The following is a 17306-nucleotide window of genomic DNA, read 5'->3' as shown; positions in this document are numbered from 1 at the left end:
GACACTTACTATCTGTGTGACCCTATGCAAGTCATTTAACCCCAACCACTGTGTTAAAAAAAAAAGCCTCATTAGATTCCTTTGTGTTGCATTACAATTTATAATCAGCTTAAAAATTTGGAGAATACAAGGTGTTTTAAATTATCAGCAATGTGTATATTCTATCTAGTTCCAGTTCTGTCCTCACACCAAAAACCTGTAGAAAAATAATCTTTCTAGTGTACTTTGATGGATCTTTTATCAAATCTATGATCCTATATGTATACATATTAATGCAAGCATTCATCATTCATTCATTCATTCATTCAGATGTATTCAGGTACCTTGCTACCCTTTCCAAGTACAGATCATGGCCTCTACTAGTCTATTCAATTCTCTTCTATAATTTTCTGCAGTTACTCAATATATTCCAATAAGATAAAAAATCTTGTGAAAACAGTAGTAGACAGGTAGGTATACATGTGACAAAATGAGATTAAATTTCTTTCCCTTTGAAAATGAGACTTGATGCCCACCCTCCCCCACACATACACTATGAAAACTTTTAACAATATAGACCTTACAAGGTATATATTTATTTAATATTACATTTTGATATTTAGATAGTTATGAAGTGGAGGAAGGTATCATTGAAGAAGTAAATAAACATCAGCTGAATATAATAAATGCCTAATTTAAACTTTTGTTACCATAGGATTTTAAAAATTATACAGATTTAGCTGTAAGGAATTCTTAAGTCTTTTTGTCTGTTTATTAATAAAATCAAATATCTTCAAAGAAGAACACTAATTTTAGTAACAATTTCAACACTAATTTCATTTAAGGATTTTAAATAGTATAGAAAATTTCAACAAGATTGACAAAACAGGAAAATTACACATGCATATATTCCAAACAGTAGGTGAGAGCCTCTTAACATACATTGAGTCTGTAGTTCTAAACCATAGAATGTTTCTGAGGATGAGATTCATTCCAGTTTATTGTGGATATTCAATATCAGAATGGCACATTTAAATCTGAATCTTAACAACATTATCTAAAAAGCTATTGTCAAACATGAAGCTGATTAATAGCATGATACAATTTAATGATACATATGAACACCAAGAAAGTGGTATTATATATTATAGCTTCATTAAAATACAGAAACAGAATGCCAAGAGCTAGAAGGGACCTAAAGAGATTATCTACCTATTACCTATTGTTTTACAGAGAAAGAAACCAAAGCTTATAGAGACAAGATAACTTGCTCAAGTGACCTTATATTAAAAAACTGATAAATTCATCTCTATAGGATTGTACAAGGCAAAAATGTTATTACACACACCTAAAAATTCGTGACATTTTTATCCCCTTAGAATCTTATCTATAACAGTTTTGGTCATCTGAAATATTTGGAGGATATTAGTTGCTTGAAACTATCAACTCCAAATAACATTTTCAATTAGAGAAACATGGAAAATAGACTGAACTTTTTCCTTTTGTAAATATGTGAAATTTGTGGTGTTAATGTAACTTGTTTTTCCCCAAAAAAACTGCACATAGGAAAAAGTTCAACAGGAAAGGCTTTGTTTAATTCAGAAGCCAACAAAATGCATTTTATTTTCATACTTAACAAAAGATCTATTATTAGATTGTATTCAAGTCTAGACATTTTTTTGAAAATTTCGCTTCAAGTAATTTTAACTCAGCATTATAATCACAAGAAGAATGTTCTAGGAATCTCAGCTTTCAACTTAACATTACAATACAACTTATTGAACTATGAAATTTCTGTTTTTCAATTACATAAATGCATTTCACAAACCTTAAAGTCCTATATAAATGCTAGCTATTATCCTTCTATTTGTAATCTGTAATAACAGAATTTCTAAACAATGCATTACCTCAAATGTAATGCTGTAAATAAAACCATCAATAGACAATCTTTGAAATAGATCCCTATTAAACTCCTCCACTTCTTACAGATTCTATAACATTAAAAGAATTACCCTTCTAAATTAAATATTTAAGAATATCACAAATTTAAAAATATTTAGTTATCTTATTAAAGCAGCGCAAAAATATTTAAAGTGTTATAATCTTATGCAATATGTACTACCACATTAAGTAAAAAATGATATGGAATGGATCTATATAATTGAAGTCTTTTTTTGTTTTTGGAAAAATTTTATTACCAGCACAATTGGTTCCTCTGGTTTTAATTTTTCTTTTTTTTAGTCATGGTTTATTAAGACCTCTCTCTTAACAGATAAGGTAAATGATGACATAATTGTGGATATAGTACTTGCCACAACACTTGGATCAAAAGCCCATTACAATCTCTGAAAAAAAAATGTACTAACTTAATTTTTTTTTTACATATGGTACTGCATATTAACTGTTTTTTTAAAAAAAAATTATGTGTACTTATGTCATAACAATGCACTCTATAAAACGTACCAGAAACTACAACAGAATGAAATAAAAAACAATACAACCAAATACAAGTATATTTTTTTCCTTCCCATTTTATAGTTAATACTGATTCTGTTCATTGATAAAATGATTACAAAAACATTGAAACATTTATATAACACTATCAACTATCTGCAGAATTGGACTGGTTACCCTTCTAGGGCTTCTATAAACTATCAAAGAACCTCAGCAGAGAGTTTAAACGAAAAGGTGATTCAAAGCACAATGTCAGATTTCAATGGAATACTGCTATAGAGAAAAACATCACAATAACTATAGTTAATAAAGGCCTATCTGAAAATATTTGTACATCACATTTTTAAGGGTTCAGTTTCTTATTGTAATCTGGAAAAAATTACATTCATTTCTAACATCAAACTCCTCTTCTACCCCTAAGTTTAATCCCAAAATAAATTCAAGAATCATAGAGTTATAAGAAATTTGGAAATCAAAACACTATATAAATGCAATCGACTCTTGTTATTTGGGCAAATAACCTGAACTCAGATTCTCTGTAAATAAAATGAGGAGGCTGGAGTGAAATGCCTTTAACATTCCCTTCAATTCTAAATCTTTAATCCTATGATGTAATCTAACCCTCTCATTTTATAAATGAAATGTATATATACACACATACATAATTTAGACACATATAAAACAAATAATACTGTTTGTGTACATATACATTTTATACATAAAATTACATAAACCCTCTTATTTTATATAAGAAAACTAAAGCTAAGAATGAGAGAAAACATGGTACACAGTGGAAAGAGTGTTTTTAACATGGAAGGACCTGAATTCAAATCTTGTCCCTCCCACCTATCAGGTGAGTGACCCTGAACAAGTTAATTGGCTTCTTTGGCCTCAGTTTAGCTCTAAAGTGAGGGAATGGTACTAGGTGACCTACAGATCCCTTCTAGATCTAATTCTATGATCCTGTGAAAGTAACTTGCTCAATGTCAAATTATAAATTTAGTAAAGTGTCCTGAACTTTAAAGTCAGAAGACTCAAGTTAAAGTCTCAATTCTGTATTTCTTAGTTACTGCTCCTTAAGCAAGTTCACATGATTTTCTAGTACCAAGAGTCCTTGTCTACAAAACAGGCAAACTGGACTAGATGACTTCTAAGGACTCATTCAGCTCTAACATTCTGTGATTTTCTGATACTATTAGTGACAGAGAGACAATATAGAAGAACTGGACCAAAAATGTAGGCGTTGACATGTCATTTCTATAAATGGCTTCTAATAAGAATTCTTTCTAGTCTTATGCTTATCTCTGGTAAAAATAGGCAATTTCAAAGGTTTTAAGGGGACAGTGGTTGAATTAGGAAGACTAAAAGAATAAAAACATAAAATCCACCTACAAACTTGGAAAGTTTAAAAAATGTCCTTTCACTATTTTTAGTATACTTTGATAGGGTCATGGTAGATTCTGATATGCATGTATGTGACTTTCATTCAGTTTTAATCTTGTTCCTGAGTTTTATAAATCATTCATAGGGAAGTACAGACTCCTGAAGGACATCCTCTAGATTACTTTACATTTCATGGATGCCAATGGAGCAAAGACTTATCTACTGGGACCAGCCCACCTTCTCTTCTGGTAATATATATTTTTGGATGCTATATTTTACACCATTTTCCTGCACAATTTCCATTAGTAATATGTTGTAAACTACTCATGCTCTCTATGCATCTCTCCATCGCCCTTTGGATGACCTGCAAAATCAATTCTTCAGTTGTTTTCCATGTGGTCATCAGAAAAATACTAGTGTTAACCAGAACTTGGAATCATTAAAATACACTGCAATTTTCCAAATGCAGTTTGGCCACATAGCTGTGTTATTTTATAACTGACCAAACTCTTATTCTCTTAAAGAAAAAAATTAAGCCATGAATGATTATAATCAAACTACTACTTGTTTACTCCTTAAATTTCAACTGTACCTTTCTTTTTCTGTCTTACTTTACTTAGATGAGCAGTTAAAATCTTAATCACTATTTTCTACTTACTAAAATTAGACATTTTTAATAACCACTGCAGCAGAGGCAGGAATACAGACTCAGAACAATGACTGAATTTATGATGTTCTGTTCCATAGGCTACTGAAATAAAAAAGAACATTTGTGTCTTATAATTTTATCATTATTACTTTCTGCAAAGGAAAATGTTTAAATCTTAAATGGATCACACTACACCAAGAGCCATGGTGACACCCTTTTCCTAATGTGCATTTTCAAACCTTTAAAGATGCCCACAGAAATATACTTTATTCATTTTGAAATTTTCTAAAGGCTTTCAGTAGGAAAGATGAATTCCTGTTGTCTCAACAAATTCTGGGATTAGAAATTCTTAAAATATACAGAATATATTTGTGTTATTTTATAAATGACCAAATCCCTAGCTCTTCAAAAAATTACCCCAAGATTACATATACATCATAGTGAAAGAAAAACAACTTAAGAAAATGAACATTCTAAATCATTATTCCAGAAGAATGGTAAAAAATGGTACATTGTTCTGTTATTTATCAAATTTGTGCCCTGATTTTCAACAGTGTTAATTTTATATTCTATATTCTAGAACACTCCTCCTGTCTTCTTTTACATAGCACTATCAACAGGTAGATAACTTTAAATATGATCTTTATCAGGAAACTTTAACAAAGAGAAAACACATTTTATTGGATAAAGATAGGAAATAAGGACTGAACGTCTGACTTCAGTGATGATGGGAAGGTTTGCACCTTCTCTGCAACTTATAATTTACAGAGTTACTCCAAAGAACTAAATGATTTGTCTAGAGTCGAAGAATCAACATGTAATAAGAGGCACTGAAATGTAATAAGAATTGAATCCAGGTCTTCCTGGCTTTGAGGTCAATTTTCTACCCTCTATACCACACTGCATCTCCTCAAAAAACAAATACAGATAAATAAATAAAACCAAGGCTGCATATTTTAACAAACTGAATCAATTTAGATTTGCATCTTAAAAATCCAAAAGAAAATTATACTATATTACACCACAAAGGTAGTATAGGAGCAGTGGAAAGAACATCAACCAGACTGGGAGCAAGAGTCTTGGATTCTAGTGCCGACTCTGCCATTAATTAGCAATAAGTCTTCTGCCAATTCACTTAATGTGTTTTTTCACATGTGAAGATTGAGACACGGAAATGGATGATCTGAGGTCACATCAAACTAAAAAATATCATCTATAATGACTTACAAATTTCAACCTGAAAAATACTTCAGTTATACACAGACATACTTTATTTCTACAAAGAATAAGAACCTGAGAGGGCAGGGAGCTTAGCTCAAAACATTCAAACCTGTTAATTTAACAATATTTACTAAATTACTGCTGGACAGAAAACATCTTATTTTTTAAAAAACAGCAGTCTTTCTTTGTCCTGAGAAAATGTATAAACTGGATAAGAAAGCAAAATATACAACTACTTATACTGCAAGAGCATAATAATTAGGAAGATTGTTCTGTTCACATGTACTATAATAAAGTACAAAAGAATACATGATAAAACAATTGAGAATGAAACACAAGTCTAAAAATAAGTTTGAGTACACTAATTTTGGTAAAAAAAAGTTCTACAGTTTAGGAGAGGAAAAGTAAAAAAATGAATGTCAGCTAAATCTTTCAACAGTAGCAACTTCATTTTGAGCACACAAATATATATTGAATGCATTTTAGAAACAAGAGGGTCACAAATCCATACACAGAGCCAATAGTTATGCCATCAGCAGCACATTCACATACTAACTCTTTGACCCTGGGCAAATCACTAGGATATAAGGAAAATATTACATAAAAACTTCTTTCAAAGGGGCAGGTGAAGACAAAACAAATCTCTCTAGAAATGCAGGATCAGTTAGATCATTGTTACATAATGCTAACTCTGTGGGAGAGAATGTATTTCTCAACTTGTCCAAGAGGCATTGCTGATGTAGGGCAATTTTCAATTTAGATCTCAATCAATCACTTATATTACTGCTCTGCTGTTTTGACAAGTACATTGCTATAGTAACATACTCATAATAAGGTGTCTAAGGAGAACAAAAGAAAACCATATGTAATCTTGTCACTGTGAATAGAAAAATCAAATAAATTTCTAATTTCGAAAGTTTGAAAAAAGTAAATATAATTTTGAATAGTTTACAAAATAAAATACTTCAATGTAAACAAACTGGCATCCAAATTGAGAAATGGTATCTGCTATTTTATATGTGGCAAACAACTGCACTTTTACAGACCTGAATTAGTCTTCCCAGCTTCTTGGCTCTTTTTCCATTTAATATATAGTCTCTCTTCACTCTCAAGAGCCAGGTTATCAAAAGTCAGACTTCTTGCTGCCAAGGCTTCTCACCTCTGATGCTGGTAGTATTCCTTTCCTTCTGAAACACTGTCACTTTTAGAAATTAATGCCTTATCTAGTAACCCAAAAGCCTCTTTTCCTTCTACTGGTACTGACTGATGTTCAGCTAATCTATTAAAGAGAATGACTTACTGAAAAACATTCTTTTGAAAGAACTCTTACTCATACTTACTGGCTGTCTTCACAGGAAGTAAGTTCCCAATAGAACTCAAAATTCAAAGGAAAGCAACTGTAAAAAAGCTACAACACATTTTCACTGAGATCTAAAAGTTGCTTTAGTAGGATTGTTCTCATTTATGTCAATATGCCCCAAATCTAACTGGGAGAAAAGGAAATAAAGTAACATGCTTCCCGTCTTTATCCATTGTTTAATAAACCTTCTTTAAGGATCCCAAGGGGGTGGGGAGAGGGTGTGGAGCTTGAAAATACAGTGCTAGTCATTTTAAGTCTATAATTCAATGAATTTGAGTAACAAATATATTCTCCCCTTTAATTCTCCATATTTCAGACGTGCTTATGAGGCGTTCAATTTAATATAGACAATCAAGGTTTAAGGGTTTATATATGTACTTTAGAGAAAGGGAGGTTTTCCAATTCCTTCAGATCTTACCAAAATATATAATTTTGTAAACCTGAGTATTTTAGCTTCTTGACAATTTTAATAACTGAACAACTGAAACAACTGTTTCGATCCCAATTGTTTTACCATGTTTATTAGTTGAATAACAACTGCAAATATGTTTATATAGGGCTTTTAAGGCCTGCAAAGAGCTTAGTCATGACAACCTTGTAAGGTAGGTAGTACAAGAAATTCCCAGTTCACAGGTGAAGGAACAGGTTCTGAAATGTTAAGTAGTATGCCCAGTCACAGTTAGTGCCTAAGACAACATTAAAACCCAGAAATTCTGTCTCCAAATCTATTGCTCCATGATGGTACATTGTGTCTCCTTTTCTAGAAGCCAACCCTAAAATTCTGGATTGAGGTGAATTTTTCCACTTTCAAAGACCAAAAAAGAAGAAAAAGACAATTAGGATAATACCACTTAAGGGAAAGAGTTCCCATTATATGATTGAGATCCAAATTAGGGTTACCTAGTATCTAGAGAAAGGTCTTGAAGACTACCATGGTACAACAGATAGAAAAAGGGAACTGGAGTCTGAGCAACCCAGTCTGAATATCACCTTTGATGCTTGCCTTCCTCAGATATACTGTTGTTGGAAACTTTATAATAACAAGAAAGCTGAATAAGTCCTATTTGGAATATTGGTTATCTTAGAACTCTCTTCTTATTCTGGTGTAAGGATGCCCCTGTTTATTAAGATTCAATCTAAGTATATTTCTTCAGTTTTGTACTCAATTTAAATTTTCTTCTGTAAAATTTAATTGAAGAAAAGTTGCTTCAGAAAGACTAATAAATGGTTGTTCTTATATGCCCATTATAAAAAACTAACAAGTACTTATTAAATGCCTACCACGTGCCAGATACTGTAGTAAGGTACTAGAGATAAAAATACCAAAAATAAAATAATCCCTATTCACAATGAGCCTACATTCTAGACAAGCACATATAAAAATCTTTACAGCATAAATATATATGCATATATACGTATTTAATAAATACATATACACACATATGGTAGATAAATTACATGTTATTTTTGGGAGAGAAGTTATTAGGAGTTGGGGTCAAGGGAAGGAAGGGATTATCAAAAAAGGCTTTATGAATAATATACATCATAAAGGAAGAAAGGTACTCTATGAAGCAGAGGTAAAGAGAGAATGCATGCCAAGTATGGAGGATGGCCAATGCAAAGAGACAGAAAAGGGAGATGGGATGTCCTTAGTGAGGAACCACAGAGAAGAACAGTTTGGCTAGATCACAGAGCACAGGAGAAGATGTAATAAAGCTAAAAAGGCTGGGGCTAGACTTCAAACAGAGAAGTTCTCCTTTTATTCTAGCAGAGATAGGAAGCCACTGGAATTGGTTAAGTAGAGAAGCTGCATGGTCAGAACTGAGCTTAGGGAAAAGAACTTTAGCAGCAGCGTGCAGCATGGAATGGAGTGGTGAGAGACTTGAGCCAGGGGTACCAATTAGACTGTTTCAATCTAAGCAACAGATAACAAAGACCTGAAATAAAGTGGTAGCTGCCTGAGTAAAGAAAGGGGGTTGAATAGAAGAGATGTTTGGAAAAAAAGGTAGAAAATAAGCAAGATTTGGCAACTGATTAGAAATGTGAACTGAGAGAGGATGAACAATCAAGGATAACCAAGATTTTAAAGCAGAGACATCAGAAGGATGATAATGCCTTGGACAAAAATATTTACATTTGCAAGAGGGGAGGGTTTAGAATGAAAAACAATAAATTTAAGATGTCTCAAAGTCTGAAATGTTTAATTCATACATTCAGTGTAAGATATCTAATAATGCAACTGGTGATGCAGGACTGAAGCTTAGAGGAGAAACTAGGACTGGTACTTTCTACAGTCACTAGATTACTAGGACTGCACATTACTACCTCTGGCCCAGCAAAGGATATTACACTGAAAGATCTCAAGAGTTCCAAGTTTAGAGTGTTTATCAAATAGAGGTGATCCTTACCTATAGCATAACTAAGACATCTGCAATTTAAAAGAATTAAAGACAAAAAAAAATACTATGGCCAGTGTTCAAGGTTCTATGTTACCTTGTGACAAGAGACTAAAAGAAATATACTACTGCAAATAGTTTGTATACTAGTTTTAGTATGCCTTCAAATTCAAAATTCAAATTCAAAGGAAACAGTATATTCAAATTCTAGCAGGTGAACATTGTATTTTTTTAAAGACTGTTTCAATATGGGTAACATCAGTATTTTTAAAAAAGTACTGATTAAAGCAGGGTGGAATTTACATGGGATTAACATCTTTTTTCAAAAGCATTCTAGTTCAAGGATAAAGTAGAATGTGCTGTTACATTTCAGAAGGAAGAAATTAGATAATCCTCCCCACCCTCATACACACAAAGTTTGTGAAATCAGAGTAAGTTACAAACTTTTGGAAGACTAGCTTTAAGTTAGTAAAAATGGAGGAACCTACTCAAAGGCAAGAAAATCAGATGACATCAAATGTTCTGATTGCTACAGATGACTTTGCATGATCCATCAATGAAGCTTTCCAAAGAGTAAGAAATCATTAATGAACAAACACTTGTTAATGCTACTAACTTGAGGCATTGTGCTAGGAATACAAAGACAAAAATAAACAGTTTCTACTCTCGGAATTTACATTCGCTCAGTAACTTAAGAGATCACTAATTCTTCCTGTTCAAAGCAAACTCATCTAAACTTGATCAAATTAATCTTTCAGTCATCTCCAATTCTGCTACACTAAATGCATAATTAACCCTAATCAGAATTGTAAGGTAAAATTTTTGAGTGCCTATTGTCTCCCTTTTTGTATGTATACTTCACCTTCTTTCTAAAGGCCCATTATCATCACGTTCTCTTTTCCCATACCTCCAACAAAACCTGTTGTCAGGCTCTTCATTCATACTAATACATATATACATATATGCACATGTGTATATGTAAAATCACACCTGCATCAGCAAATGGTCATTCATCTCACCTATGAATAAGAAGATTCTTTTTTAACACCAATACTGTCAAAACTTGAAAGATTTAATTTTTTTTCATTCAGCCAGCTATGTTTGATTTTATAAACATGATGGTTTATATGAATTAGAAGGATTATCAACTGATTTTTTTTAAAAAATTGCACATTACTTGAACACAGTTCCAGTATTTTTCTACTTACCTCTTCCATCTCAAAGGAGTCCTTTTGTGATATCATTATGTTCTTTATGGATGGGTTTGGCATTGGTACACATGGTTCTTTATCTGGTATGGATGCATGTACATTTTTCAGCTCACTACTGCTGGACATGTTGAAGTCACCATTGAAATTAGAGTCTATGCTGCCAGAATTTTCACCTTGTCTAATTTCATGACTCTCAGATTCCTTATTTTGATCATCTTCTGTTCCTTGGCTTAAATTACTATTTACTTCATCAGAAAGTCTTTCAATGTTAACACTGCCCAAAATGTTTGTTGAATTACCAGATATCTCCTCTTTCACTGTGGCCAACAAAGGTGAACTATCTTTCTTTTTTACATTTTTGGGTGATTTTTGATCACTTTTAGTGCCATTTTCTTCAGTCCATGGAACACCTGAAATTTTTCCCTTTTCAGCGGTTGGGGATGGGGTACCTTCTCCTGCTATCTGATTCCCACATAAATTCAGCTTTGATAGTGTTTTCATTAAGCGACTTGCAGTGTTACTTCGAGTTAAAGGTGGTGGGGCATCTGTCTCCTTGTTAGAGATCACCGAAGACATACTACCAATTCTCTGCAATGGAGTCCCAGAGACTTGAGAATATAAAGAAGAAAAAGCATTGGCCACAGTAGTAAGCACTTCGATTTGACGAAAACGACCTACATGGACACAAATAAATTTAAATTTGTGACACATTATATAAGAAAAACTCTCAATCCTTTCTTTTTTCTAATCTGAGTCTCAAATAGTTACTATTTGTACCTTTATGAACAGACTGCATTAGTACAAAGCACAGAATTTATCAGTTTTTGACATGACAAAGCAAAGCAAATATAAAATAAAATGTCAACAGAGTAAGGTACACCTGGCAAATTTTTATTTTCCTATTAAATATTCAGAGAATATATAAGGAAAACACAAAGACAATGAGTTTAAATGATTAAGGAAAACTACTGAAATTTTAGACTATGATTTCATCTAATAATGGCCCCTCTTCCACCTCTCATTTCCAAAACTAAAACACAACAGGTAAATTTGAGCTACAATTGCTAAGTTTCTTGCAAGTAAATTAGTCTTGGTAACATCAATACAGATTGTATGTATACCTGATTTTTGAGAGACACACACAGAATGAGTTTTGTAAATTAATTATAGGAATCTAAGTTAGACTATCATTTTTTATTAGAGAATAAAAAGCCACTCAAACCATTATTTATGATTTTAAATATAAAGGTAACATTTCATTCAAGTACATTTTTAGTACTATTCCTGAAGAATGAGAATATTTAGAAAATTAGACAACTCTTTACCATGACTGCTAAATTCTAACTTGTTCCATTAAAAAAAAACTTACTTGTTAAAGCAAAATTTGGATTTTCCACTTCCATCCGCTGCATTTGAGCACTTAAAAATACTTTAATATCTATCCCTCTGGCAAATGATGACGAATTAAAAAATCTTGATGGAATTTTAGAAGCAATATCTGGTTCATCTCGTCCAAATCCAAGATTGTAAAGAATTTCTTCAGGATCTTCTTCATAAAGTTCCAGCAGTTCTGAAACACTATGAAGAGGGGGATGGATGGGGGGTGTGGAGGAAAGTAAAATAAAGCAAAATGCAAAGACAAAAATCTCAAACAACTGACTTGATACACAAGTTAAAAACTAATACAATCTATCCCTGTTTAAAATAAGAGGCATAATAATTTTTTTTCCTTGCAGTTATTCTCTTTTTAAGCCATTATTCATTTAAAAATAAGAGACATAATAATTTTTTTAAAAAATAAGATTTAAAAAGATTTAAAAATAAGAGGCATAATAAATTTTTTTCCTTGCAGTTATTCTCTCTTTAAGCCATTATCCATTTCTGTGTTAATAATAGTTTTTAAGCATGCATTGTCCTTGATGCTGCATACTACCTAACAAAGCATCTTTTACCTTCAAGGAATTTGTTAGAAAGTTAACTACATATCCCTAAAAAATAACCAATCAACATAATTCTAAATGAACTAATACTTACCTTATTGACTTTGTCATTTTAGTGGGTTTTCACTACAGAAAAGTAGTTGTTTGCCCTTTCTCTCTCTTCCCCCCACCCCCAGGTGGAACGGGAGAGGAAATTTTGAGGAAAAAAAAGTGAAAATAAGGTTATGGAAGAAATTTCTTCATTAGGAAGGTAATAAAAATGGCCTATGAAACTCAACTCTTGTGACAAGAGATGTCAAGCTTTTTTTTTTTTTTTTTTTTTTTGCTGTCCCTCAGGTTTTATCATCTCTTTTATTCTAGAGAGACAGTACAGATAGTGGACAAATATGGCAAGATAGGGAGGGGCCTGAATCCTTTAAGCAATTCAGCTCAGGAGATGGAAACTGTGAGATATGGACAACAGGATATAATAAAAAAGGTAGTTTCAATGAAACACATATCCTCCTTAAACTCTGTTCCCTTTGGTAATCCAAGATAGCACATCTGAAGGTCTGCAGGAAAAATTATTTATTACAATGTTTAGAAAAATTATTTTACTGTTTAAATGTAATTTTATGTGATCACCTAGAATGCTGCCTGACCCCAGGAACTCTCTAGGAATGTTACAGATGACTATAAGGTATTTTGCATTCCCCTAGGCTCTGGATCCACCCAAAGCATTCTTGTTTTAGGTTACCACACCCAGGACTTGTTTAGAGTCCACCAAAGCTTGTGTTTTGGTTTTGTCCAAATTTTATTGAATGTTTCTATTTTCTAATATCCATCTCAATTTTCCTTGCTTTCAAGTTGTCCTCTAGGCAAAAATTGCTTAAGTGCACACATGTGATTCATATGGAGGTATACTTGCCAAAATTCTACATAATATAAACCTTTCAGAGTCCCAGGAGAAAGAGCCACCCCTTCTTTCCAACTCACTGGCTCATGTGCTCTTTTGCTCTGCTCATGCTCATGCTGTCTCTCTCTCTCTCTCTCTCTCTCTCTCTCTCTCTCTCATGCTCTCTCTCTCTCTCTCACCGCCCAAAAAATTTCTTTCTAAAACTATTTCACATTCTGGGACTTGTTTTTCTAAACAACAGGGCAGAAAGAACAACAAATTTGAAAACAAGGACTTGAAATGAAGTTATTATCAGAGAATATGCTGAAATTTCAATTCAAGAGTTTTTTTTTTTATAAAGTATAAAACTTTTATTCTAATTCAAATTGGTTCATGAGAAACTTCGGTTTAGTTTAATTTTTAAAATTATTATATGACTGGCTTCAGGTTCAGCAAATTAGTAAAGTTTATTCTGTATTTTGCTTCAGATGAATATGGTCTATTCTACACTATTTCTTTCTATTCTACTAGGAAATTCCTACTTCTCTTTATACCAAGGTTTAACCTAAGGTCCAAAATTTCCAAAAGCGCCATAGATAGATTTCAAGGGGTCTGTGAACTTAAATTTTAACTGAATTTAAGTGAAATTTAGCATTCTCTTCAATTAAATAAAACTATTTAAATAAAACTATTATTCTGCCAAAGCAGTCCATGACAAACACAAAAAGGCTAAGAACCCCTGTTTTACCCTGCTAATAAGGTTAACCAATTTTCAGAGCTCAATTCAACCAGTGTGCCACAAGGTGTTAATTTTCTGTTGTTTTAAATTATTTTAAAAACACAATTAAAAAATAAGTGTCCACTGAAACTGGAAAATGAAATATTTTGAATTTGATTTGGTTATGCTAGGAAGATAGTTCAGGAAGGGAGGACACCTGGGACACAATTTAATTCCATATAATTTTAAAATACTTGAGTTACCTTGACACTGTTCCACTACTTTTTCCAGAGCCAGTAGAATTCATACTTCTCCCTTTCTGATGAAACTGAAGTCGTCTTTCCTTAGCCAACACACTACTGCTGCGAATATAAACAAACTACATGAAATTTTACTTTTCATAATGCCTTTGATTGGTAAATTGCTTTAACAAGAGAAAGTCAAACAAAGCACATACCAGGGTTCAGTTTGAGCATCACTTTCATGTAGTTGGTTAGCTGCAAAGAGAAAAAAAAATGCATAAAAATGTTTACTAGTCATGATTACTACGATATGGTACATATGAAAATAAATTAGCTACAGGATCACAGCTAGTGCCCTAGGTTTCAAATTCCCATCTTGGTTAGCAATCTGCATACCATTAGGCATAAGGCAGAGATAAGATGAGAGTCATATGTTTCTTATATATTCCATTTTAGAGTTTGAAATAAGAAGGAAAAATTCCTACAGAATGAATTCCTTTACATAATCATTTGGAAAAATTAACTTGGTTATACAGCACATACTAGAAATGGCCCTAATTGGCTAATCAGAAATTATTGACAATAGAAACAGAAAAACAATGCCTAAAGAGGCAGACTGTCTAGCTCTCATTACTTTGTATAACCTAAAACATTTATATTCTTAATATGCCTTTTCTTAAAGGCTAAAAAGTTACCCACTTAAAACAACCAACTTTTCCTATATAACACATTATTACCATATGTCCTATTGATCCTGACAGTACATTTCCTTTTTAAAATAAAGTTCTTTTATTTCACAAAAATAAAAAAATAATTATATATGATAAATTCACCAAACATTCATTAAATAGCTATTTTATGTTTCTTAAATTTTTTACATGTTAAATAAGATGATTAATAAAACAAAATGTTTAGCAATATGCATTTCAATTATTCACTTTCCATTTCTGATTTAGCTATTTTGTTATTAATATAACCAAGGAAATATTTGCATGAAGAGAATAAGTGCTAAACTTTAAAAATATACAACTCTGGATCCTTGTGAAATTATTCAATTCTGAAAAACTGCTAAAACCAGTGACAAAAGTATGTTGCATTTTTTTACAAAGGATTTTTTTACTACAACTTTAAATTTGCCGATGAGAGGTAAGCAATAAACTCAAGTTCACTATAAAAATTAGTACTTCAGAACATATCATCAAAAACAATATCTTTGGAAATTACCCTACAGTTCTCACTCTTTACAATTCAAATCACACGAGTCTAGGTGGATTATTTTAAATCAACCAAAGATTAAAGGTATTACTTACATGGATAAGTTTAATAGTTTTATCACCTTAGTACAATTTAAAACTATGAGTAACTGTCTTTAGCCTCTAGTAAGCAGCACAATGGTAATTACATAATAATAGTGATAATTATTATCAATAATGTGATATCTGACCTCAAAAAATGCAAAAGGAGAGCCATAAAACCTAAAAACAACTTTTTCCACTAAAATAAACATTTACTCCCAAAACACCCAAATCATTTTTTAATCTAGTAAATTTTGCTCTCACATAAATTATTTGAGAATTGTGGCATTAGTACACTAATGAAGAATTAATACAGTAAATGACTGGTTTCCCCATGGCTAATTTCTAATCCATCCCAACCATATCATGTGTACCTGTCCTAAATTCTAAAATCTTCTGAAGAGGGGGAGAAAAAAATATGCATAAGTCACAAAAACAGTAGATAATGACAAGTAGAAGCTATTAGCATGACCTTAGTTTACTTCATACTAAAATCTGCTTTAACTTGCTTTTTTCAAAGTATATCTATTTTAGTTTCCTTCTCTCAGCATCACTCTTCTCTTAGTTATTTCTGCATTCTTTCCATATAGAATTTAAGCATGGTACCCAAGGATGGAATATGGAAAATTAGTTTTTTGTCCCATAAGCTTTCTTATACAATCTTACACGCTATGACTAGAGAGCATCAGAGGATACAGGAAAGATCTTGGCAGAAAAGTCCTAGTAGTTTTTAATATAACTAAATTTAGCTCAGTGGATAGTAAACTCCAAAGTACATTCAATTTCCTCGCCATTAAGGGAAAAAAAAGTTTTGTCAAAATGATATATTAGATTTAAAAGCATATGTAGTCATTCAAATCACGTAATTCTTACAAACATACCCTCAGCTCCCAAAGACAAATCATCTTCAAAACTTCCTCCATTTTTCACAAGCACACCTGAAAATTAACATTTGAGAATTAAGAACACTTAGTATTGTGTTTTCTTTCCCAAATATCAAGATGATATCCTAGTTAAATATTTACAGCTAATACATCAAATTTAATTAAGCAAAGTATTTTGCAAAATATTTTGTAAAATATAGTGAAATATTTCAGACCCTAAAACTACTCAGATATCACTGTTTTGAAATCACATAATGAATAGGTTTAAAAAGCAAAAAAAAAAAAAAAAAAGGTTTAAAATAATAACTTGTGTCCACATTAACTTTTCACAAATCCACCTACAAGCTAAGCAAGCCTGTTATTTTTTTGATGAGGTTTAATTAGATAACATATCTTATCTGGGAGTTTCATTGAAAACCAGACCCTAGAGCAGTCATTCTTCCTACCCACTCAAATTAAAACCCAAGAGACTCCTGATACTGAAAATGCTTTTTATTAGCCCTGTAACTACCTGAACTTTCTTGTACTTTGACCTTTAAAGTTCAGTTTTGCACAGGTGGTAAGTTTTCAGGTGTGGCAAGTTAAGTATAAGCAAAGAAATATTTAATTATTATATCAAGGGTTACTCAGTTCACTCAACACAAACACTTATTACTACTGCTAAATTCCTACCATATCTAATTATATCAGAAAACTAAGA

At 32.0% G+C, this 17306-nt stretch overlaps 1 protein-coding gene across 6 annotated transcripts in view; it reads right to left on the bottom strand.

Annotated features, from left to right (window-relative positions):
* ITPRID2 (ITPR interacting domain containing 2) overlaps window positions 1–17306 on the bottom strand; it is a 103426-nt gene that overhangs the window by 24106 nt on the left and 62014 nt on the right. For 5 of the 6 annotated variants that reach the window (XM_072612556.1, XM_072612559.1, XM_072612560.1 and 2 more), the window contains 5 exons: window positions 16604–16660; window positions 14643–14682; window positions 14449–14547; window positions 12023–12231; window positions 10651–11327 (listed from right to left, as the gene is read on the bottom strand). In XM_072612556.1, the coding sequence (XP_072468657.1) occupies window positions 10651–11327; window positions 12023–12231; window positions 14449–14547; window positions 14643–14682; window positions 16604–16660 (1082 nt within the window). The remainder of the gene's footprint in view (window positions 1–10650; window positions 11328–12022; window positions 12232–14448; window positions 14548–14642; window positions 14683–16603; window positions 16661–17306) is intronic. The other variant, XM_072612557.1, reaches the window with a different exon arrangement.

This window comes from Notamacropus eugenii, chromosome 5, assembly GCF_028372415.1.
Source record: "Notamacropus eugenii isolate mMacEug1 chromosome 5, mMacEug1.pri_v2, whole genome shotgun sequence".
NCBI lineage: Eukaryota > Metazoa > Chordata > Mammalia > Diprotodontia > Macropodidae > Notamacropus > Notamacropus eugenii.
This window is presented reverse-complemented; position numbering and strand designations above follow the sequence as displayed.